This window comes from Hippopotamus amphibius, chromosome 2 (genome assembly GCF_030028045.1).
Source record: "Hippopotamus amphibius kiboko isolate mHipAmp2 chromosome 2, mHipAmp2.hap2, whole genome shotgun sequence".
NCBI classification, from domain to species: Eukaryota; Metazoa; Chordata; class Mammalia; order Artiodactyla; family Hippopotamidae; genus Hippopotamus; species Hippopotamus amphibius.
In genome coordinates this window covers 12,565,042-12,591,051 of record NC_080187.1, presented here as the reverse complement: position 1 = coordinate 12,591,051, position 26,010 = coordinate 12,565,042, and the positions used below count along the sequence as shown (strand labels likewise).

General features: G+C 39.8%; 2 protein-coding genes and 3 pseudogenes across 2 annotated transcripts; 3 read left to right on the top strand and 2 right to left on the bottom strand.

Annotated features, from left to right (window-relative positions):
- Positions 1–497: 497 nt before the first annotated feature.
- On the top strand, positions 498–1,439 carry LOC130844269 (olfactory receptor 1361-like). The gene has a single exon (XM_057720588.1). The coding sequence runs from the start codon at positions 498–500 to the stop codon at positions 1,437–1,439; it is 942 nt and encodes a 313-aa protein (XP_057576571.1).
- Positions 1,440–4,608: 3,169 nt separating this feature from the next.
- Positions 4,609–5,579, bottom strand: LOC130846032 (heterogeneous nuclear ribonucleoprotein A1-like). The gene has a single exon (XM_057723994.1). It carries the CDS (start codon positions 5,577–5,579, stop codon positions 4,674–4,676), a length of 906 nt encoding a protein of 301 aa, XP_057579977.1. The 3' UTR covers positions 4,609–4,673.
- On the top strand, positions 5,578–12,946 carry LOC130844268 (olfactory receptor 1361-like; annotated as a pseudogene).
- Positions 12,947–18,891: 5,945 nt separating this feature from the next.
- On the bottom strand, positions 18,892–19,425 carry LOC130846435 (jupiter microtubule associated homolog 1-like; annotated as a pseudogene).
- Positions 19,426–22,577: 3,152 nt separating this feature from the next.
- LOC130846569 (KRR1 small subunit processome component homolog) lies at positions 22,578–23,709 on the top strand (annotated as a pseudogene).
- Positions 23,710–26,010: the final 2,301 nt, after the last annotated feature.

The following is a 26,010-nucleotide window of genomic DNA, read 5'->3' as shown; positions in this document are numbered from 1 at the left end:
GCTATGACCTTTCTATGTAATTAGTCTCCCTTCTGTACTCCTCAGCAACACACACACACACACACACACGCATGCACACACATGAAAGAAAGATAGAGAGAGAATGATCCTTAACAATGTTCTAGTAAATGCATATCCCCATGATATCATATTCAAACTTCACAAGCCTATGAAATTGATTGCTTTCCTATTTAAAAAGGTAGGCTTGAAACTGAGACTTAGTAACTTTTTTCCCAGCTAATCTCCAGTTCAACCTCATCCAGGAGTTCTGCAGGACAATCTAGAAAACAGCTGCAAGGCAGAGTTCACCCCCAACAAGTCTCCCAATTGTTGTCCTTAGTTCTCACCTCTGTACATGTTTACATGCCCACCCGCAAGAGATGCTTGTGCATCTCTGGCCCTTTGAAAAAAACATAGAAAACAGGCAAAAGCCTTTGAATGGTGTAACTTTTTGGAGTATATTTAAGCAATATTTTCCTTGCATTTTTCTACTTTAAATGGGAATTACAAACCAAACCAGCATCTCTGACTTCCTGCTCCTGGGCTTCTCTCAACACCCAGAGCAGCAGCCCCTCCTGTTCGTGCTCTTCCTGGCCGGGTACCTGGTCACCGTGCTGGGGAACCTGCTCATCGTCCTGGCCATCGGCTCTGACCCCCACCTCCACACCCCCATGTACTTCTTCCTGGCCAACCTGTCCTTCGTCGACACCTGCTTCTCCTGCACCATCGTCCCCAAGGTGCTGGTCAACCTCCACACACAGCACTACACCATCTCCCACACTGGGTGCCTCGTGCAGATGTACTTCTTCATGGCGTTGGCCCTGCTGGATGACTTCCTGCTGGCTGTCATGGCCTATGACCGCTACATGGCCATCTGCCTTCCTCTCCACTACTCCACCGTCATGTGTCCCCAGCGCTGCCTGCTGCTGGTCACTGCATCCTGGCTCTGCTCCCATCTCCTGGCCTTCTCGCTCTCTCTCCTCATGTCTCACTTCTCCTTCTGTGCCTCCCATTCCATCCCACACTTCTTCTGTGATGTACCCCCACTCCTCAAGCTTGCCTGCTCAGACACGCACATCTTTCAGGTCACCATGTTAACAGAAGCCGTTCTCTCAGGTATGATCCCTCTCACCTGTGTCTTAGTGTCATACGCCCACATCATCCACACCGTCCTCAGGATTCCCTCTGCTGGGGGCAAGCACAAAGTCTTCTCTACCTGTGGCTCTCACCTGACAGTGGTCACTCTCTTCTATGGGACGCTCTTTCTGGTATATTTTCGGCCCTCATCCTCCTACTCAGCAGATACTGGAATGGTTATGTCTGTGATTTACACAATGGTCACCGCTATGATGAACCCCTTTATCTACAGCCTGAGGAACAGAGACATGAAGGGAGCTTTGTGGAGATTCTTCAGCTGGAGAAAATGTTCTACTCAGTAAAAGGTCCTGTCCCAGATTAGAAGCTCAGGCTCTGTGAAATGCCTCTTCATTGTAGGAGGGTGAGTCAAAAATTATCCGGACTCCGATTATGTAAATACTTCTGTTGGTTTCACTGTCTTATCAGTGCTTCCAGTTCAAGGCTACTGTCTCCCCAGTCACTGCTGTGCAGGTGTGAACGTGTTACATCAATTCATTTGTTACTGTGGTGCGAGCAAAAATGGATGCCCCACTTGTGATTTGCACGAAAGAAGAGCAGCGTGCAGTGATTCGCTTTTTGTGGTCTGAGGGTGTGCTCATCCACACACTTCTGCCCACACTGTCAACACGCTGCAAAAACTTCGTTTTGAGGTGTTAAATCATCCTCCCTATAGTCCTGATCTTGCTCCACTGGACTTTCACCAATTTCATCCCCTGAAAGCCTCCCTATGAGGACGAAGATTCCACTTCTGATAAAGAAGCGAAGACAGCAGTGCATTCATGGCTCGCAGCTCAGCCTAAAACATTTTTTAATGAGGAAATATGAAAGCTTATTGACAGATGGACAAAATGTATTGAAAAGCAAGGGGATTATGTCGAAAAATGATGTATTTGTCTTTTCTAAAAGTTAATTAAAATAACTTCTACAACCAGAGTGCAGATAATTTTTGACTCACCCTCGTAACTTTGAAAAACTCAGATTCAAAGCAAGATGGGGCTGAGCATCACAAGCAGGTTTTACAGATGGAGAATGCCTGACTTGGCAGGACTGGAATACGAGCAAATGGCCAAGGACAGAGATACAGCCTGGGAGTGAATGGCCAGCAGTCCCTACAAGGTGACTTGATTCCTGGATGTGGGTGACCAAGCAGAATCAAACCAGAGAGTGAGAATCATTTAAAGATGACATCAGACAGAATATAGGTTCTTGGAGGAAGCCCAAGTAACAACTCCGTCTATAGCTAACCTGCCCATTCAGCAACAAGAGATACTGACAATATCTGGAAGGGTTAAGTGTCTGAGTTTCAGGGACCATTTCCAAGCCCATCTTTGGAAACAAGATAGAGATTAATCTTATAGCGATTAATCTTAATCTTATAGAGATTAACCTACATAGGGAGAAAGCGGAACCAGAAGACACACTATTTGCTGAGAATAAGTGACCAAGAGTAATTCTAGGAGAGGAAACTAAGCACAGGTAGATCGGAGGCTGGTCCAAAATTATACAACTGGGATGAGAACTAAGATTGTGACAGTGAGTAGCTATGAGTTATTGGAACAGATGCATGATTTTTTTACCTTTTAAGCTCTGGCTTATTTCATTCTTCCATACTTCAGAAAAATACGTGCTCATAGTAAATTTTTAAAACATACAAATAGGAAAAAGAAGAAAAGGAAGCACTCACTATCCCTCCGTTTAAAGACAACCACTGATAATAACTCACGTCATTTCCCTCCTGTCTTCTATAATCGCTTACTGTCTTTTACTTTGTTGAGAAAATGACGTACAATCATATAACTTTTTTGCTTGACTTTATAACACAAGTTGTCTCCACATTATTAACTCCTCCTGAACATTTGAATCTCTGAGATTGTATCAGAGGAAAGGTCCATGACTTATATAATGTTTCCCCTTTGTTGGAAGATTAAGGAGATTTCTAAGCTTTCACGATTGCAAATAACAATGCAATGAAAGTCTCTGAAAAGAAAGGCTTTTTATGTACACAGCCTATAACTTTAATATTTTCAAAAGTAGAACATCTAAGAAGAACATTTTGGGGGTCTTTTATCTATGCTGCCAGAATGCCCAAATACAAGTGTCCTTTTGTCTATATCCTCTCCATATTTTGATATTCACATTTTCCCCTACATGTAACTAATATGATAGCTACAATGGTATGTCCTTGCATTAGTTTTAATTTCTTTGATTATTGGTAAGAGGACTATGCTCTTAAGTCCATTAATTTTTAAAAATTCTCTTAAAATTGTTTATTCATGTCATCTGCCTATCACCTTCTGAAATTTTTTATTCATTTGTATGGGCCGTTTTATATTAAAGATATTATATCTTTGTCTTCTTTACTTTGGGAATGTTCCTGGTTAATTCTTTATTTCTTAAGTTTGTGATTTTTTTTTTTTGGCCATGCCCTGCAGCATGTGGGATCTTAGTTCCCCGACCAGGGATGAAACCTGCATCCCGAGCATTAGAGGCACAGAGTCTTAACCACCGAACCACCAGGGCAGTACCTTAACTTTGTCAGTTTTTTTTTTTTCCATTCAAGAGGGTATTAAATCGTTTATTGATTACACATGATAATGGATGATACACAAGCTTCATTCCCATCTGTAACTTTAACTGGTACCATAATTCAATTTAGATATATTGCATAGGATGTGCCAACAATCATAATATTAATAACCAAAAAACTTCCGTGACTTTGCTTGGGTGACCCTTTTAAAGGTGAACTCCAGGACTCAAGGATGGAAGATGCCTTAGAGGACTGGGATGGGAAGGGTGGGGGGGACTCGAGGGAGGGTGGGGGGGGGAGTCGAGGGAGGGAGGGAATACAGGGATATGTGTATAAAAACAGATGATTGAACTTGGTGTACCCCCAAAAAAATAATAAATAAATAAATAAAATTTTAAAAAAATAAATAAAGGTGAACTCCAGGTCACAACACAGTAACTGTCAGTTCAGCTACACCACGGTTTCTGAAGACAACAGCTTCTCCACCAAAGCAGGTTGTAAATAAATTTCAAATGGAACCTGGCATCACCCTGAAGGAATTCTAACTTCACACTGTTGGGGTAATTTACCAAAATGGCTTCAGAGTAGACTAACTTTACACAGCACATTTTTAAAAAGACACATTTATTCAGCATCATGATCAGACTATTACATTTAGCAGTCAAAAGCATGGGTGCAAAAAAAAAAATCTACATTAAAACCCTTTGTTGGAATGCTTTACACTTTCCACAGAACAGAAACTAAAATAACCTGTTATACAATTAGTCACAAATATAGTCCTCGAGGTTTTTTGGCCCATACACATGAGTATTGTCTAAAACATGTCTTCTTTGTAGCAGCTAGGCCCTGCCACCACTGTGCTTGGCTGAGTTCACAAATCTGTTGTAACCTGTAGCTTCCCTGTCACTTCTCTGGCTCTCCTCTCCTGCTAAGCTTTGCTTCCTGGCAGTAATTAAAACCTTCTGCCACTGCCATAGCTACTACTGCTGCTGGAACCGCCATAGCCACCTCAGTTTCGTGGTTTGGCAAAGTATTGGCCTCCACCGCCATAGGGGCCAGAACTTCTGCCTCCAAAGTCCCCTCTTTTCATGGGTCCAAAATTTGAAGATTGATTGTTGTAATTGCCAAAATCATTGTATCTTCCACCACCTCCAAAATTGCTTCCATCATTACCAAATCCATTATAGCCATCCCCACGGCCACCATATCCACCACCACTGCAGCTGCCACCAAAGCCACCGCGACCACTGAAGTTTCCTCCACAACCAAAGTTGTCATTCCCACCAAAACCACCTCCACAACCACCACCAAAGTTTCCAGAACCACTTCGACCTCTCTGACTCGATGAAGCACTAGCCACCTCTTGCTTAGATAGGGCTTTCCTTCCTTCACAGTTGTGGCCATTCACAGTGTGGTATTTCTGAATGACAACCTTGTCTACGGAGTCATGGTCATCAAAGGTTACAAAAGCAAAGCCTCTCTTTTTGCCACTGCCTCGGTCAGTCATGATTTCAATCACTTCAATTTTCCCATACTGTTCAAAATAATCTCTTAAGTGATGTTCCTCAGTGTCTTCTTTAATGCCACTGACAAAAATCTTTTTCACAGTTAAGTGGGCACCAGGTCTTTGAGAATCTTCTCTTGAGACGGCCTTCTTTGGTTCCACAACTCTTCCATCCACCTTGTGTGGCCTTGCATTCATGGCCGCATCCACCTCCTCCACAGTGGCATAGGTGACAAACCCAAAGCCTCTGGAGCGCTTCGTGTTTGGATCCCTCATTACCACACAGTCTGTGAGCGTTCCCCATTGCTCAAAATGGCTCCTCAGACTCTCATCGGTTGTTTCAAAGCTCAAACCTCCGATGAAGAGCTTCCGCAGCTGTTCAGGCTCTTTGGGAGACTCTGACTTAGACATGACGGCAGTGGAGAGGGGAGATGTCAACGATGCTTACTCGGCGGTGTCCACGGGCAGAAAGCTGTGTCGGTTTTTTAAATGTAAGGAAGTATTTATTTTGTTATCAAATCAAGATATCTTCTTTGTAAACTCTTTTGCTAGATTTAAATTTAAAATCCTCCCTTTGCAGAATTCATGCAAATATTCAACTTTTTTCACTTTCTTGTATAATTCAGTATTTTTCATATAACCATATATTAGTTTAGAATGAAACCATATCATTAAAGTGGTTCTGTCTAACACAGAATGGCATTACCTCTGATGTTAAAATAAAGAGGATATTATAATGTTATATGAATAAATTTTAAATTTAGATTAAATAGACAAATTTCTAAAAAAAGATATCTCATCTAAAAAAATTAGTAAGAAATAGAAAGCCTGAATAGACCTAATAACCACTGAGGAAATTGAATCAGTAGCCAAACTTTTTCTCAAAGAAAATTTCAGACCCAGATGACTGCAATAGTTTTATTTAAATTCAAGAAGTAAATAATTTCTACTTTGCAAAACTCTTTCAGAGAATAGAAAATAAGGAAACACCCACCAATTCCCTTTTAGAGAACACCACAACCTTGACACCTAAAGTGAACAAAAACATTGCAAGAAAGTACAATAGGCTGAGGAAAATATGATATTATCATTACTAAGTTGAGTTTTCCCAGGACTGCAAAGCTGATTTAACATTCAAAAATCAAAAAAGTGGGGCTTCCTAGGTGGTGCAGTGATTAAGAATCCACCTGCCAATGCAGGGGACACAGGTTCGATCCCTGCTCCAGGAAGATCCCACATGCCGCAGAGCAACTAAGCCCGTGCACCACAACTACTGAGCCTATGCTTTAGAGCCTGTGAGCCACAACTGTTGAGTCCATGTGCTGCAACTACTGAAGCCCACGTGCCTAGAGCCTGTGCTCCACAACAAAAGAAGCCACAGCAATGAGGAGCCCACACACCACAACGAAGAGTAACCCCCACTCACCACAACTAAAAGAAAGCCCATGCACAGCAAAAAAAAGACCCAATAAAATAAATAAATAAATAAATTTATTTTTAAAAAATCAAAAAAGTAAGTCACTATTTTATAAAACCAAGGACAGAAATCGCATGAGGCGAGAATAATATCTCAATAGATGCAAGGAAAAAACTTGATGTAATTCAATGTATGCTTGTAAAAGTCCTGTTAGCAGATGGACACAGAAGGAAATTTTCTTCATCTGGAAAAAAGAGTTCTCTTTTCAAACATACAGCATATATATATAATAATTATACATTTAACTCCTTCCCGTACAAATGAGGAAAAAGACAAAATACCAGCTCTCACCACAACTATCTCACATGGTACTTGAGGTCACATCCAGTGCAGTAGCATAAGAAAAGTAAATGAGATATAAATTCTCTAAGGGAAGAAACAAAACTGCATTTTATTCACAGGTGATACTTTCATACTACTGCAATTCAAAGAAGTCTATACAGGAAGAATTCAAATTATTAATTAGGTGTCTTGAAGCAAAAACAACTAAAAAGTAGACACCCCAGCCCTCACTGCACAACATACACCAAAATCAATTCCAGAGTGACTAAAGCACTGATTGTGAGAAGCAAAATTACAAGGTTTTTAGAAGAAAATGCTGACATATACCTTTCTGAACTATGGGAAGAATGGACTTTGTAAATCAGACACAAGTAAAGCATTAAGCAGAAAGGAAAGCACTGATGAATTCAATCAATTAACATTTAAAACATTTACACAGCAAACAAGACTGTAACGAGAGCAAAGAGAGAAAGCATAAAGACAGAAGCTGTCTGTCACACATATAATACACAAAGGGCTGCTTTCTCAACTAAATCGTTCTATGAGTAAATTAGAATAAAACAGATAACTAAAAGGAAAAATGAACAAAAATTTAGACAAGCAGTTTCAAAATTAGGAAATAAAAATGCTAATAATTATTTTAAAGGCACTCGGTCTCATTATTAATCACTGAACTATAAAATCAAACTCAGGAGATGCCCCCCAATACACACATACCAAATGACTACAGTGAAAAAGGCAGACACCACCAGGTGTTACCAAGAATGAGCTACAACCACACCCTCACTTACTGCTGGTGGAAGTGCAACTTGGTACAATCTCTTTGGAAGTCGACTTGATATTGGATACTAAAATTGAAGATGTAGAAATCCTAAAACCAAGAAAGTCCACTCCTAAGTGTGTATGAAAGAGAAGGAAATGCATGTGTGCACCAAGAACATATACAGGAATGATCATCGCAGTATTATTCCAAATAACCAAAAACACAATTATTCCTTCAAGAATAGATTGCATGACTAATGTGTGCCATCATCATACAATGTAGCAACTCACAGCAATGGAAATGAACTCGCAACCACTGCCTATAGCTGTCCAGGTGATCTCACAAAAGGAAACAATTGAACAAAAGAGCAGGAAAGGAGAGTACATAATGCATGAGGGCATTTATATAAAGTTCAAAAACAAGCAAAACTAAAATAAAATGTTAGAAATTTGGTGGGAATCATTTTACTTTGAGAAAGAGGAAAGAGTAATGATTAACAGGATACACAAAGGAGCTTCCACCATGCTGGCAGCTTCTGAATCTGGGAAGTGATATCTAGGTGATTGGTTTCTAACAATTTCTTGGGCAGTATGCTAAGAGAAATAAGACAGACAGAGAAAGACAAATACTGTATGATATCACTTAAATGTGGAATCTAAAAAAAATACAACAAACTACTTAATAAAACAAAAAAGAAGCAGAATCACATATACAGAGAACAAACTAGTGGTTACCAGTGGGGAGGGGAGAGAGGCGCAGTATAGAACGGAGAGGGAAAGAGAAGTACAACCTCTTGGGTGTAAGATAGACTCATGGGTGTTTTGTACAACACAGGGAATACAGCCAATATTTTGCAAAAGTTTTAAAAGGAAAGTAATTTTTAAAACCGTATAAAGATTTTAAAAATTAAAAATAAAAATAAAATTTTTTTAAAATCCCTATCGTGGAGCAATAAATAAATAAATAAATAAAGGATAGACCCATATAGTATTTAAAGTGAGTGATGAAAAAAAAAATAAAATAAAATAAAGTGAGTGATGGGAGAATAGGCATTAATTTTCTTAACATTCATAAGAGAATATACATATTTTATAAATCCTTTTATACAAAAGATGTATTTAAACAGAAACAAACATATCCAGAAATAAATTAATTTGTATTTATAAATAAATTATTAGGCACCCTGGGCCCAATACAGAACCTAAGTATTATTCATATCTCTGTTCTCTGACATCATTAAATGTTTCCTCTTCTACATGACATTTAAAAGCAAAGACTATGACCTCTGATCTATTCTATATTTTTTACTTATTTTCTGGGACATACTCTATTACACCCATTAGGACTGGGGCTAATTGAAAGGATGGACTCCAGGACAGAGATGGATCAGTTCAGGGTTAAGGCAGGGAGGACGGATCCAGGCTGCACATCACACAAGGGAGAAACCAGGGGTGCTGCCACAGAGCCCAGCCTGGTCCACCTGAATGGAATTATCACTGATGCTGCTGGGACACTGGGGACCACTGTCCAGAGGGCTGGTTGGACAATGGTCCCAATTTGTCTCTAACTAGGTGTGGGAATGGGTCCCAGGAGACACTGCTTGTGAAAAAGCAGCAGCTCCTCCAGGCTCCTGTGCCTGAGACGTCACTCATGACCTGAGTCTTCAATCTGTGCTGTTCCTACACACAGGGAAGGGCTCTGCGACTCCAGCCATGTCTTCTTGGGGAAACAACAGGATAGCGAACCCGACCTCCTTCCTGGAAGTGTCACAGACTGAGGTTGGCCAGCACCCCCAAGTGAGAACAGAGGCATAGAGATGGGAAGAGAGAGTCTACCTAAGGCCACATGGGTACACTCACCCACTCACACTCACGTATATACACACACAGCCCACAGAGCCTCTCCCTTTTCACTTTTGCCTTTTTATCTACATCCCTGGCTGCCAGTTATTTTCTGGACCTTCTGATCACCATGAGGGCACCTAGTTCTGGGATTCATCACATCCCTGAAGGTGCAGACTGAAGGCATTGTGGAGAATGGGTCTCAGAGCACCCTTCCCCCAGCCCCACCTGTGGCCGGGACACAGCCCCTGTGCCATTACAGAGCGTAATTCACCGTTGTCCCCTGGAACAGGCCTGGTTCCCAGAATCACTCCCAGCCACCACACCAAGTCCATGTCAGTAATTCACTCCTCTGCTTCCATTACAGTTATCCAACTCATTCACATGCTTTCTTTTCGTTAAAATTTGTGCAAGCTGAATCATTTAAGATAGAATTATCCATTCCCATTATACAATTAATAACTAGAGAGCTCATGAGTAAGTTATTTGACCCAGTTTACACTTGGTTCCCAGATGCCAAAACAAAAGCTTTGCCATTGACAGTTCTGAGTAAAGTCAGAGGTAGTACTGGTGTGCTGATGATACTGGTGATGATGTCTTTTTATACTGACATCTCACAATCTTACAAGCCCAAGATGCAGGCAGTGACCAGGACTCAGCAATAACCATGCACCCTCATTTTATTAAAAACAGTAATAACAATAACAGGTCATATTTATTGAGCACTTACTACGTGTCAGCCTTGATCTAAATGTTATATAATTATTATCGAATTTAATACTCGTAACCACTCTATATAGTAAATTCTATCATTATCCCATTTAAGTCAATGAAGAAACTGCAGCTGAAAAAGTTTGTGACTTTCTCGAGACCTCATCAAGAGTAAAGAGTGGGAAAATTCTTTCAGACTCCAGAGGTATATTATCTTTTTATTCACGACCCTAAACAAACATGACATTGGCACCTGCTGCCACTGGCTGACCGTGGCCTTCTTCCTCCACATTATCACACAGCTCATTCGAATTTCACATCTTGATTGCACGTCATGATTCATGAAGAAACTGCAACGAATCCCAGCATTTGGCCTCTTCAACAATCCTATCAGGTAGGGCCACTACCTCTAACTTATATAAGAAAAGCAAGGCTCAATAGGAGAGAAAATTTCCCAAAGATTAAAAGGCATGTGAGGAACAGAGCAGTAAAGCACATCTCCCAGTGCTTTTTCACTATGTGCTGTGTTCCTGGTTCACGTTTCATCACCTGCTACTAACAATGACAGTAACATCACTGCCCTTATTAGCTGCCTGCCCTCTACATGCGTTATTTCAGTAATAACTTCAATGAGTCAGTGAAGTAGTTACACATGGTACAAAACAGGAAACAGAGATTCAGTGTTGTCATTGACCAAAGGCAGACTGAGCATAAGAAACAGTGAGATGATTCCTACCCCATCTCCAGATGCCAAAGCCCTGATATTAAAACAAAAATTGTTGATGGGGAGGTGGATGACTAGAATGAAAATGTGCCCTTAACGATAAAGTGCTTTTCAGTTTGCAGGATTCTCAAAACCATACCAACTCGTGGGAAGGGTCTTCGAAGCAAAGGGGGCCAGAGCATCCCCAGCACAGCTAGAGACCCCTAAATCTTGGCTGGCTCTGCTGGGAAGAACCTATTCCTCCTTCCATCTCCCTCAATATGCACTCACACACTCACACACATACAAACAGAGCCCCGTTTTGCCCGCTAAATCCTAGTATATGCATGACCCCAAAATGAGCACAACAATAAGACAAGGTGGACTTCCCAGGTGGCGCAGTGGTTAAGAATCCACCTGCCAATGCAGAGGACATGGGTTGGATTCCTGGTCTGGGAAGATCCCACATGCCTTGGAGTAACTAAGCCCGTGTGCCACAACTACTGAGCCTGTGCTCTAGAGCCCACGAGCCCCACTACTGAGCCCGTGTGCCACAACTACTGAACCCCCCGTGCCTAGAGCCAGTGCTCCACAACAAGAGAAGCCACCACACTGAGAAGCTCATGCACCACAAGGATGCATGGCGTCCTGCTTTACACAACTAGAGAAAGCCTGCGCACAGCAACAAAGACCCAATGCAGCCAAAAATAAAAATAAATTTATAAAAACAAAAATAAGACAAGGAATTTCAAATGGCTGTTCTATAGTTTCAAGGGGATTATTTTGAAGAGATTCTTCCAAGTGAATCCCAGTTCAGTCTTATTCATACCCTCCATGGGGAAAACCTGCCATGTTACAGGAGGAGTCTAGAATCCAAACTACATCTCTACCCTGATGCCTCTTTATCAGAGTCCATAGTCCTCATGTTTCTAACATTTTGCAAACCAGCTATTACACCTACTAGTGAATCTCAGTGACTTCTTCAAGACATAGAGAATAACAGACCATAGTCCTTGGACTCTGTAATATTGAGAGCCAATCTTCATTTAAGCAAGATTCTGCTCTAATTTCTCTGCTTCAGAAGGAAATCAGAAACCGAACCAGCATCTCTGACTTCCTGCTCCTGGGCTTCTCTCAACACCCAGAGCAGCAGCCCCTCCTGTTCGTGCTCTTCCTGGCCGGGTACCTGGTCACCTTGCTGGGGAACCTGCTCATCGTCCTGGCCATCGGCTCTGACCCCCGCCTCCACACCCCCATGTACTTCTTCCTGGCCAACCTGTCCTTCGTCGACACCTGCTTCTCCTGCACCATCGTCCCCAAGGTGCTGGTCAACCTCCACACACAGCACTACACCATCTCCCACACTGGGTGCCTCGTGCAGATGTACTTCTTCATGGCGTTGACCCTGCTGGATGACTTCCTGCTGGCTGTCATGGCTTATGACCGCTACGTGGCCATCTGCCTTCCTCTCCACTACTCCACCGTCATGTGTCCCCAGCGCTGCCTGCTGCTGGTCACTGCATCCTGGCTCTGCTCCCACCTCCTGGCCTTCTCGCTCTCTCTCCTCATGTCTCACTTCTCCTTCTGTGCCTCCCATTCCATCCCACACTTCTTCTGTGATCTTCTCCCACTCCTCAAACGTGCCTGCTCAGACACGCACATCTTTCAGATCATACGTTTGCAGAAGCAGCCCTCTCGGGGGTGGTCCCTCTCACCTGTGTCCTGCTCTCTTATGCCCACATCATCCACACCATCCTCAGGATCCCCTCTGCTGGAGGCAAGCACAAAGTCTTCTCTACCTGTGGCTCTCACCTGACAGTGGTCACTCTCTTCTATGGGATGCTCTTTCTGGTATATTTCCAGCCCTCATCCTCCTACTCGGCGGACACTGGAATGGTGGCATCTGTGGTGTACACGATGGTCACCCCCATGCTGAACCCTTTTATCTACAGCCTGAGGAACAGGGACATGAAGGAGGCTTTGTGGAGACTCTTTGGCTGAGGAAGATGTCCTTCTCAATAAAGAATCCTTCTGCAGATTAGATCCTCAGGCTCTTTAAAATGCATTCTTTGTTGTAATTTTGAAAAACTCAAATTCAAGGCAGGATGGATGCTTGGCATCAAAGGATGTTTATCAGAGACTGTCTGATGGCAGAACTGGGATAGATCAAGTAGCCAAGGGCAGAGCTACAGCCTGGAAGGGGAAGCCAGTTATCCCTACAGGGTGACTTGATTGTGGGGTATGGGTGACCAAGCAGATTTAAATCAGAGAGCAGGAATCTTCAACAGAATAACAGCAGACAGAATGAGGTTCTAGGAGGAAGCCCATCAAAGCTCAGTCTATGACTGATAGGTCCCACTCAACTATAGGAAATGCTAACAGCACCCGGAAAGGTCAAGTGCTAGGGGTTTCAGGGAACATTTCCAAACCGAGGCTTGGAAACTACTCACTATAGGGACTAATCTCCCCAGGAAGAAAGCTGAGGATGATCCCATTTGCTGGGACTAAGTCAGCAAAAATAGTTCTAGGAGGGGAAATTAGGCACAAGTAGGTAAGGGGACTAGTCCAATATCACACAACCGGGATTAAATATGAGTCTCTGACAGTAGGTGATGATGAGTTAATGGGACAAGTTCTTGATTATTTAGTTTTTAAACTCTGGTTTATTTCATTTTTCTCTACTGAAGAGCAATACATATTCATTATAGCAAATTTGTAAAACATGAACGAACACGAGAAAGAAGAAATGGAGACACTATCCCTCCATTTAAAGACAACCATTGGTAATACTTCACATCATTTCCTTCCTATCTTCTATAATTGCTTTTTGTCTTTGACTTTGTTGAGAAAATACTAGAGAGTCAATTATATAGCTTTTTTGCTTAACTCTATAATGCAAGTTGTCTCCACATTATTAACTTCCTGAACATTTGGCTTTCTGAGATTACATCAGAAGAAAGGTCCATGACTTATATAACATTTCGCCATTACTGGATGTTTAGGACATTCTAAGCTTTCACTATTACAAATAATGATGCAATGAAAGTCTCTGGAAAAAAAATATTTTTATATTCATAGTCTGTTACTTTAATATTTTCAAAAGTAAAATGTTCTAAAGAGAACATTTTTAGGGCTCTTTTTGCATGCAGCCAGAATGCCCAAATGAGAGTGCCCTTTTGTCTACATCCTCTCCATGTTTTGATGGTCACATTTTCCTTTTAATTTTAACTAACATGACAGCCAAAATGAAATAGCCAGTATGATAGCCAAAAATAGCCTTGCTTTAGTTTTAATTTCTTTGATTATTGATGGGGGGACCATTTTCCTGAGTCTGTTAACCAATCTTTTTAATTCTCTTATTAAGTGTTTGCTCATGTTACCCACCTATTATCTTCTGGGAACTTTTTTATTGAATTTCATGGGCCTGTCTATATTAAAGATTTTATATCTTTGTCTTCTCTATTGTGATAATGTCGCAGTGAATCCTTTATCCCTTAACTGTTGTGATTTATTTATGGAAGGAAGTTTTGATTTTGTTTATTATAAAACTCAAGATATCTTTTCTTTAACTTCCTTTGCTAGTGTTAAGTTTTTTAAATGCTTCCCTTTGCAGAACTGATGCAGTCAACTTTTTTCATTTTCTTGTAGAATACAATATTTTTATGTAATCATATATCACTTGAGAATGAAATCATATAAACTGGTTCCCTCTCAATACATCCCTCTCACTTTCTGTCATTCCTCTCCATTTTGTGTTATGCAATTATTAACTAATAGAAATGCTGACTGTCTCTGAACAGGGACCTGAAGAGGGATTCTGGGGTGCCAGTCATGGTCTGTTTCATGATCTGGGTGCTAGTGATATGAATGTGTTCACACTGAAAAATTCATTACACTAATATGTAAGATTTTGTGCATTTCCTGTACACTTCAATAACTTTTCCTTCAAGAAGATGTTTGCTCAACAAACATAAAAACACAGAAAGTTTGAAAATAAAATAATTTAAAAACCACATGCCATAAAAATGCTGGCATAGATATATTATTATCAAAAATATATTGTAAGGCAAAAAAGCATTGATATAAATGTTCATGTTATATAAATGAAATCTTTCGTTCACCAGGAAAATATAACAATTATTTTTCAGTCATGGTAAAGCTGCAAATACACACAAAGAAAAATTAACAGAAAAACAATGAGGACTGGGAAAATTCACTCAGTGAAAGATTAACACACTTCTCATGTAACTGAGGGAAAAATGATTTGAAAATTCAGTGAAGGTATAGAAAATTTGAAAACAATTAACAATATTAATTTTTAAGCTCTTTATTGGAATATAATTGCTTTACACTTTTGTACCAGCTTTTGAGGTACAAAAGTGAATCAGCTGTATTTATACATATATCCCCATATCCCCTCCCTCCCACGACTCCCTCCCCCCATCCCTGTCCTGGCCCTCTAAGGCATCACCCATCATCGACTTGATCTCCCTTTGTTATGCAGCAATGTCCCACTCGCTATCTATTTTACAATTGGTAGTGTATATATGTCTATGCTACTCTCTCACTTCATCCCAGCTTCCCCTTCGCCCCCCACTCCCCTCCAACCCCGTGTCCTCCAGTCCATTCTCTGCATCTGCATCCTTATTCTTGCCCTGTCACTGGGTTCATCAGTACCATTTTTGTTTTTTAGATTCCGTATATATGAGTTAGCATACAGTATTTGTTTTTCTCTTTCTGGCTTACTTCACTCTCTATGACAGACTCTAGGTCTATCCACCTCATTACATATATCTCCATCTCATTCCTTTTTATAGCTGAATAATATTCCTTTGTATATATGTGTCACATCTTCTTTATCCATTCATGCATTGATGGGCATTTAGGTTGCTTCCATGTCCTAGCTATTGTAAATAGTGCTGCAATGAACTTTAAGGTACATGTTTCTTTTTGGATTATGGTTTCCTCTGGGTATATGCCCAGGAGTGGGATTACTGGATCATATGGTAGTTCTATTTGTAGTTTTTTAAGGAACCTCCAAACTGTTTTCCACAGTGGCTGTACCAACTTACATTCCCACCAACAGTGCAAGAGAGTTCCCGCCTCTCCACACCCTCTCCAACATTTATTATTTCTAGATTTTTTGATGATGGCCATTCTGATTGGTGTGAGGTGATACCTCATTGTGGCTTTCACTTGCATTTCTCTAATGATTAGTGCTGTTGAGCATCTTTTCATGTGTTTGTTGGCCATCTGTATGTCTTCTTTGGAGAAATGTCAATTTAGGTCTTCCGCCCATTTGTGGTTTGGGTTGTTTGCTTCTTTGGTATTAAGTTGTATGAGCTGCTTGTATATTTTGGAGATTAATCCTTTGTCCATTGCTTCATTAGCAAATATTTTCTCCCATTCTGAGGGTTGTCTTCTTGTCTTGTTTATGGTTTCTTTCGCTGTGCAAAAGCTTCTAAGTTTCATGAGGTCCGATTTGTTTATTCTTGATTTTATTTCCATGATTCTAGGAGGTGGATCACAAAGGATCTTGCTTTGATGGATGTCATAGAGTATTCTGCCTATGGTTTCCTCTAAGAGTTTTATAAGGTCTGGCCTTACATTTAGGTCTTTAATCCATTTTGAGTTTATTTTTGTGTATGGTGTCAGGAAGTGTTCTAATTTCATTCTTTTACATGTAGCTGTCCAATTTTCCCAGCACCACTTATTAAAGAGGCTGTCTTTTTTCCACTGTATATTCTTGCCTCCTTTGTCAAAGATAAGGTGCCCACATGTGCATGGGTTTTCCTCTAGGTTCTCTATTCTGTTCCACTGATCTTTCTTTCTATTTTTGTGCCAGTACCATACTGTCTTGATCACTGTGGCCTTGTAGTATAGTTTGAAGTCAGGAAGCCTGATTCCACCAACTCCATTTTTCCTTCTCAAGATTGCTTTGGCTATTCGGGGTCTTTTGTGTTTCCATAAAAATTGTAAGATTTCTTGTTCTAGTTCTGTGAAAAATGCCATTGGTAATTTGATAGGGATTGCATTGAATCTGTAAATTGCTTTGGGTAGGATAGTCACTTTCACAATGTTGATTCTACCAATCCAAGAACATGGTATGTCTCTCCATCTGTATTGTCTTTGATTTCTTTCATCAGTGTCTTAAAGTTTTCTCCATATAGGTCTTTTGCCTCCTTAGGCAGGTTTATTCCTAGGTGTTTTATTCTTTTTGTTGCAATGGTAAAAGGGAGAGTTTCCTTAATTTCTCTTTCTGCTTTTTTGTTGTTAGTGTAGGAATGCAAGAGATTTCTGTACACTAATTTTGTATCCTGATACTTTACTAAACTCATCAATTAGTGCTAGCTGTTTTCTGGTAGAATCTTTAGGGTTTTCTACGTATAATATCATGTCATCTGCAAAGAGTGACAATTTTACTTCTTTTTTTCCAATTTGGATTCCTTTTATTTCATTTTCTTCTCTGATTGCTGTGGCTAACACTTCCAAAACTATGTTGAATAATAATGGTGAGAGTGGGCACCCTTGTCTTGTTCCTGATCTTAGAGGGAATGCTTTCAGTTTTTCACCATTTAGAACGATGTTGGCTTTTGGTTTCTCATATATGGATTTTATTATGTTGAGATAATTTCCTTCTATCCCCATTTTCTGGAGAGTTTTTATCATAAATGGATGTTGAATTCTGTCAGAAGCTTTTTCTGCATCTATTGAGATGATCATATGGTTTTTATCCTTCAATTTGTTGATATGATGTATCACATTGATTGATTTGCTTATATTGAAGAATCCTTGCATTTCAGGGATAAACCCCACTTGATCATGGTGTATGATCTTTTGAATGTGCTGTTGGATTCTGTTAGCTACTATTTTGTTGAGGATTTTTGCATCTATATTCATCAGTTATATTGGCCTGTAATTTTCTCTTTTTGTGACATCTTTGCCTGGTTTTGGTATCAGGGTGATAGTGGCCTTGTAGGATGAGTTTGGGAGTGTTCCTCCTTCTGCTATATTTTGGAAGAGTTTGAGAAGGATGGGTGTAAGCTCTTCTCTAAATGTTTGATAGAATTCACCTGTGAAGACTTCTGGCCCTAGGCTTTTGTTTGTTGGGAGTTTTTTTGTTCGTTTGTTTTTTTCCAAAATTTGTACATTGTTTACTTTAAGCAACAGTCCAGGATTGAGAAGTACAACACACATTTTAAGGATGAGACTTTCGTTTCATGGTCAAGCACCAGCATCATGCACACAGCCTCAAGTTATCTAAGAAGAGCTCTGCCCCGGGGCGGGGGGGTCCCTTCACCAGGAAGACCCACTTCCATGTGGCCCCGCCCCTGCTTCACCACATGGAATTCATCAGTCTGAGTGTACATCGAAGCCTTCCTCTGCATGGGAGCAGCAGGCTTTGCTCAACCGGTCAAGTTAGTATCTGGGTTAAATATTTCTTAAGGTTCATAAATAAAAGGCAGTTGTTTGTTTTTTGCTTTGCAGGCGGCAAGGCATGGGGCGCAGGCCTCTGTCACTCCATATGGCACAGAGAGATGCTTTTAGCAAAGGGCACTGACAAGTTAGAGCAACACCAGGTAGGTTCGGCATCAAGACAGCCTTGTTTGGGGGCCTGAAGGGACAGCGCCTGTGGACTGTTTACTGGTCAGTCCAATTCAGGCTTGGTAAACCCAAGTAAAGCTGACAAGAAAAGGGTTTTAAAACCTCAGTACAAAAGATCCTCTAACACATCTGAAACCAAATTATTTCTTCTTAAAAACACAGTACTAAGTGTCACAAAGCTTTCCCTCCAGTCTACTACTAGAAAACACTCATGCCAAGGCCTATAGACCCAGAGGAATCAGGACAGACAGAGAACCTGTTCTTCCAAAAAAAAAAAAAAGACAGCAGTACATAAAATGCTTCTTTTTTAATGAAACAAATCCAAAAGATGTACAGTCAGGCTCAAGTTGTGCAGTTCACAAGCATGGAGAAAACAAAGAAACAAAACAACAGAGTTCAGGGCAGACTGAGCTAACCCAGGACGAGGCTGGACTTACCGCCAAGGGGGTTTCTCCGGGACAGGACGGGCGCCGGTGCCACCAGTCTGGGATAGGGGCAGTGAGCACGGGCTTCTCCTCGCTCTGCCCCAGGCTGGCCTGCAAGTGTGTGTCCACGTTTTCATGAACGTCACTGTCTCCCTTCAGATCTAAGAAGTCTCCAGAGTTCGCTTCAGAAGAGTTCCTTCTCTGGGGTCCACATGACTCAGAATCTTCCCAGCCACCACTAGACTTGGCACCTGCCGACTTGGCCCAGGAAGAGGGATTTTCCTCCGGTGTCCCAAAGATGCTAGAGGCCATTTTGTGCCTCCTCATGGGTTGTTCTGTTGGTTCATCAAAACCTAATGAAATGTTAGATCCGCCACCTGGAGGCCACAAAACCCGGGAGCTATTCCTGCCTTTGGGGTCGACACCCTTGAAGGTGGTGGTGGTGGTCATGGTGCTGAGGAGTGAGGTAGGCTGGCGCGTGAGCGGAGCGCTGAAAGGGTCAGGTCTGTGGGGTGCAGAGCAGCTCCACACCCCGGACCGCTGCAGGAGCCTCTGCCACCCTGTTGGGAGATTTTTAATCACAGTCTCAATGTTCGTACTTGTGATTGGTCTGTCCATATTTTCTGTTTCTTCCTGGTTCAGTCTTGGAAGATTTTACTCATCTAAGAATTTATCCATTTCTTCCATGTTATCCAATGTATTGGCATATAGTTGTTTGTCGTAGTCTCTCATGATCCTTTGTATTTCTGCAGTGTCAGTTGTTACTTCTCCTTTTTCATTTCTGATTCTGTTGATTTCCGTCTTCTCCCTTTTTCTCCTGATGAGTCTGGCTAATGGTTTCTCAATTTTGTTTATCTTCTCAAAGAACCAGCTTTTAGTTTCATTGATCTTTGCTATTGTTTCCTTCATTTCTTTTTCATTTATTTCTGCTCTGATCTTTATGATTTCTTTCCTTCTGCTCACTTTGGGGTTTCTTTGTTCTTCTTTCTCTACTTGTTTTAGGTGTAAGGTTAGGTTGTTTATTCAATATTTTTCTTGTTTCTTGAGGTAGGACTATATTGCTATAAACTTCCCTCTTAGAACTGCTTTTGCTGCATCCCATAGGTTTTGGTTGTTGTGTTTTCATTGTCATTTGTTTCTAGGTATTTTTTTATTCCCTCTTTGATTTCTTTAGTGATTTCTTGGTTGTTTAATAGCGTATTGTTTAGCCTCCATGTGGTTGTATTTTTTACAGTTTTTTTCCTGTAATTGATATCTAATCTCATGGCATTGTGGTCAGAGAAGATGCTTGATATAATTTAAATTTTCTTGACTTTACTGAGGCTTGATTTGTGACCCAAGATGTGATCTATCCTGGAGAATGTTCCATGTGCACTTGAGAAGAAAGTGTGTTCTGTAGTTTTTGGATGGAACGTCCTATAAATGTCAGTTAAGCCAAGATGGTCTAATGTGTCATTTAAAGCTTGTGTGTCTTTATTTATTTTCTGTTTGGATGATCTGTCCATTGATATGTGTGGTGTTAAAGTCTCCTACTATTATTGTGTTACTGTCAATTTCCCCTTTTATAGCTGTTAGCATTTGCCTTATATATTGAGGTGCTCCTATGTTGGGTGCATAGATATTTACAATTGTTATGTGTTCTTCTTGGATGGATCTCTTGATCATTATGTAGTGTCCTTCCTTGTCTCTTGTAATAGTCTTTACTTTCAAGTCTAATTTGTCTGATATGAGTATTGCTACTCCAGCTTTCTTTTGACTTCTATTTGCATGGAATATCTTTTTCCATCCCTTTACTTTCAGTCTCTATGTATCCCTTGGTCTGAAGTGGGTTTCTTGTAGGCAGCATATAGAAGGGTCTTGTTTTTGTATCCATTCAGCCAATCTATGTCTTTTGGTTGGAGCATTTAATCCATTTACATTTAACGTGATTATTGACATGTGTGTTCTTATTACCATTTTCTTAATTGTTTTGGGTTTGTTTTTGTAGGTCTTTTCTTTCTCTTGTGTTTCCTACTTAGATAAATTCCTTAAGCCATTGTTGTAAGGCTGGTTTGGTGGTGCTGAATTCTCTTAAATTTTGCTTGTCTGGAAAGCTCTTGATTTCTCCGTCGAATCTGAATGAGATTCTTTCTGGGTAGAGTATTCTTGGCTGTAGGTTTCTCTCTTTCAGGACTTTCAGTATATCCTGCCATTCCCTTCTGGCCTACAGAGTTTCTGCAGAAAGATTAGCTGTTAATCTTATGGGTTTTCCCTTATATGTTATTTGCTGCTTTTCTCTTGCTGCTTTTAATATTTTTTCCTTGTGTTAATTTTTGTTAATGTGATTAATATGTACCTCAGTGTATTTCTCCTTGGGTTTATTCTGTATGGGACTCTCTGCACTTCTTGCACTTGATTAATTATTTCCTTTCCCATCTTGGGGAAGTTTTCCACTATAACCTCTTCAAGTACTTTCTCAGACCCTTTCTTTTTTTCTTCTTCTTCTGGGATGCCTATGATTCGAATGTTGGTGCACTTAATGTTGTCATCAAGGTCTCTGAGACTGTCTTCCATTCTTTTTATTCTTTTTTTCCCTTCCTGCTCTGTGGCAGTTATTTCCCCCATTCTATCTTCCAACTCACTTATTCATTCTTCTGCCTCAGTTATTCTGCTGTTTATACAATCTAGAGAATTTTTTATTTTGTTTATTTTGTTGTCCATTACTATTTGTTTGCTCTTTAGTTCTTCTGAGTCCTTATTAACTGTTTTTTGTATTTTCTCTATTTTGTTGTCAAGATTTTGGGTCATCTTTACTATCATTACTCTGAATTCTTTTTCAGGCAATTTTCCTAATTCCTCTTCATTTATTTGGTCTTGTGGGGTTTTTTCCTGCTCCTTTGTCTGCATTGTGTTCCTTTGTTTTCTCATTTTGTTTAATTTATAGGATTTTCTTTCTCCTTCCCTATGCTGCCTAGTAGTAATTCCTCTTGTTTCTGCCCTCTGCCCCCTGTGGTGGGGTTTGTCCAGTGTCTTGAGCAGGCTTCCTGATGGGGGGGTCTGGTGTCTGCTTTCCAGTGTGTAGCTCTGTGTCTTTTCTCTTTGATGAGCAGGACCATGTCAGGAGCTGTGTTTTAGGGTATCTGTGAGGTTAATATGGCTTTAGGTAGTCTGTGTGCTGATGGGAGGGTTTGTGTTCCTGTCTTGTTTGCAGTTTGGTGTGAGATGTCCAGCACTGGCAGTTGCAGACCGTCGGACGAAGCCGGTCTTAGGCTCTGATACAGGGCTCCGTGAGAGTTCTCTGCAGTTAATTTTCCCTATGTCTGAGGACTGCCTAGTAGTCTAGCATCCTGGATTCAGTGCTCCCTCCCCAGAGCCTCCTACCTGACTTCTAATGGAGTAGTCCAGACTTCAGAGGTTGCTTGTCCCAGCAATAAAGGGGTTTAAAGAAGACTGTCCAAGCCCCAGACTAATGGCAGAGTGTTGAGTCAAACAAATACTAAATCAAGGAAACACATACATGTATAAGACACACAAACACTGAATCCCATAGAACATAAGGCACTAGAAAGACCTGACAGAAGAACCCCAGTGTGCAATCAGACAATCAAAGAGAAAACCAGAAGATGGTGTCCTCCAAGCCAGACAGGCCTGCTACAGCATCTGGGAAAAGTGAATTTCGTAGCCAGAAGCCTAAGCCAGAGAACCAAGATGAATCAGAACTCCTCACTGTTCCTGATGGTTGAAGGGAGCCAGCTTTTTCCAAAGAGGCCAATCCCAGAGGACTCTTGGAGGAGAGCAGTTTTGCAACTTTGTTTCCAAAATATAGAGAGGCTTACTTGAAAGAGTGCTGGCCATTGGTACAGAAAGCCTTGAATGAACATCATGTTAATGCAACCCTGGACCTGATCAAAGGCAGCATGACTCTGTACAACGAAGAAGACATTTGATCCATATATCATCATTAGGGCCAGAGACCTAATAAAACTATTAGCAAGGAGTGTTTCATTTGAATAGACAGTACGAATTCTTCAGGATGATGTTGCATGTGACATCATTAAAATAGATTCTTTAGTAAGAAGTAAGGAAAGATTTGTAAAAAGAAGACAGTGGCTTATTGGTCCCAAAGGATCTACGTTGAAGGCATTGGAACTCCTAACAAACTGTTACATTATGGTTCAGGAAAACGTGGTTTCAGCCATTGGACCTTTTAGTGGCTTAAAAGAAGTTCGAAAAGTAGTCCTAGACACTGTGAAGAATATTCATCCAATTTATAACATTAAAACCTTAATGATTAAATGAGAGTTGGTGAAACATTTTGAGTTAAGATCACAAAGTTGGGAAAGATTTTTGCCACAGTTCAAGCACAAAAATGTGAATAAACGCAAGGAACCGAAGAAGAAAACTGTTAAGAAGGCGTATACACCATTCCCACCACCACAGCCAGGAGGTCAGATTGACAAAGAATTGGCTAGTGGTGAATACTTTTTGAAGGCAAGTCAAAAGAAGAGACAGAAAATGGAAGCAATAAAGGCTAAACAAGCAGCAGCTCTTAGTAAGAGACAAGAGGAAAGAAACAAAGCTTTCAGTCCACCTAAAGAAAAACCAGTTGTGAAACCTAAAGAAGCTTCTACTGAAACTAAAATTGATGTGGCCGCCATCAAGGAAGAGGTTAAGAAAGCAAAGAATAAGAAACTGGGAGCTCTTACAGCTGAAGAAGTTAAGCTTAAAAGGGAAGCAGATGAAAAGAAAAAGAAAAAAAAAGTAACATACAAAAAACAAAAACAAAAACCCCTGAGCTAGAATTTATTAAGCTATCTCCTTTTGTAAAGAATTTTGAGATACTAGGGCATTAGTTGTCTTATCTGTGAGAAGACCCTGATCACTTTTTTCTGAGTTTGTTTTGTTCTTTATAACAGTGTTTATACAAACAGCTATTCTTCATTAAAAAAAAAGAGAGAGAGAAAACCAACAGAAATTCAAAACAAAAAACAAAAAAAAAACACCACACACACACAAACACAAATCCAGGGAGATTTTGAAAGCTTGGATCAAACATAATAAAGAGCAAGAGTGCCACCAGACAGACTGAAGATCTCAGAACGAAATCAGACAATTATACTTAGAACTAAGATAAAGACAAAACCTAATAATGAAAACCAAAGCAGTGTGTCTTCTGGAGAATAAAGCAAGGAAACAGAGCAGACTGATAGTATTGCTTATAAGTATATCAAGATAAAATAAACTAAAAAAGGATAGAAGACAGGGCAAGAGAAGAGCACAGTGTGACTGGAAATATGAAAAGAAAAAGAAAAGAGAGTAAAAAAATAGAAATGTATAAAAGATAAAGAAGGAAAGAAGGTAGGAGAGATAAAGTTAGCACTACAAAAAAACTTAGCTAGAAATAGAAATATGTAAAAAGTCTAAATATAAAAATAGAAGAAAAAATAGAATAAAAGAATTTTTAAAATGTCATAATATGTGTAGATCCCTTAGGACTAAGATCGTAATTAATTAAAACACACACACACACACACACACAAACATATATCCAGTGAAATTTTGAAAGCTAGGATCAAATATAACAAAGAGTGAGAGTACAATCAGACAGACTGAAGATTCCCAAAACAAAATAACAATATTAATTTAATGGATATATATAGAACACTGCACTCAGCACTTGCAGAGAATACATCCTTTGCAAGAAATCAAGGAAAAATTGCAAAACTTGTTCATTTACTGAGCCATAAAGCAACTCTCATCAAATGTCAAAGGGTTGAAATCATACACATCACATACAATTAAGCTAAAATCATAATAAAATTATAAACAGAAATCCTCAGATATTTGGGACTTGAGAAACTCAGCTACCAATATTCTAGAAGTAAAAGAAGAAATTACAATAGCTATTAGAAAATATTTTTTTTCTGAAGGAGAACCAGTATAAGCATTATTTACAGGAAATTTATAATCTTGATACAAATGTTAGAAAAGAAAATCCTGCAAAAATAAGCTAAAAATCCCTCTGAGAAAGGTATAAAAAGAACAGCAAAATCAATCCAGCAAGATAAAAGAAAGAAAATAAAAAATATGAGAGCAAAACAGAAAAAATAGAAGGTAAAGAAGACCAACAAAGCTAAAAGATTATTTTTTGAAAAAATCATTTACGTTCCTCTGATGAAAATGGTCATGTGGGGAAAGTACCAATAATCAATAACAAGAATGAAAAGAATGACATTAGCTCTGTTGTTAAAATAGAAGATATTATGAATAATGTTACACAAATAAATTTTAGATTTTAGATCAGATAAATTTCTAAAAAATATATAACTCACCAAAATTAATTTACTAAGAAAGAGAAACCTGAAAGACCTACAACTATTGAGGAAGTTGTCAGCAGCCAAAAACCTTTCCTGAAAAGAAATTTCAGCCCAGATGACTGCAACAGTCAGTCTTAGAAACAATTCAAGAAAGAAATAATTTCTAGCTTGCAAAACTCTTTCCAAGAACAGAAAATAACAGAACACTCGCCAATTCCCTGCATAAGATTAGCACAACTTTGATACCAAAAGCTGAGAACATTGCAAATGAGTAAGGTAACAGGCTGATCTCATTCATGACTGTACCAATCCAAAGTAAAATATTAGCAATATAATCACAGTAACCCAGAAGTCAATATGAAGTACATTACCAAGTTGAATTTTCCCAGGAATGCAAGGTTAATTTAATATTCAAAATTCAAAGTAAGTCACCATATTTATAGAACAAAGGATAAAAATCATATGATTAAGGATAATGTCTCAATAAATTCAAGAAAAAACATTTGATATAATTAAATATCCACTCGTAAGAAAGTCCGCTTAGCAAAATGATGGTGGTAACTCAAAAGAGTCTATGTGAAACATTTGAATTATTAATATATCTTGATGTAAAAGCAAGTAAAAAATGGACACCCCTACCTTCACTTCACAACATACACAAATATTGATTCCAAGTGGACTAAAGAACTCATGGTGAAGAGGAAAATTATAAAATTCCTGAACTCAGGGAATAATGAAC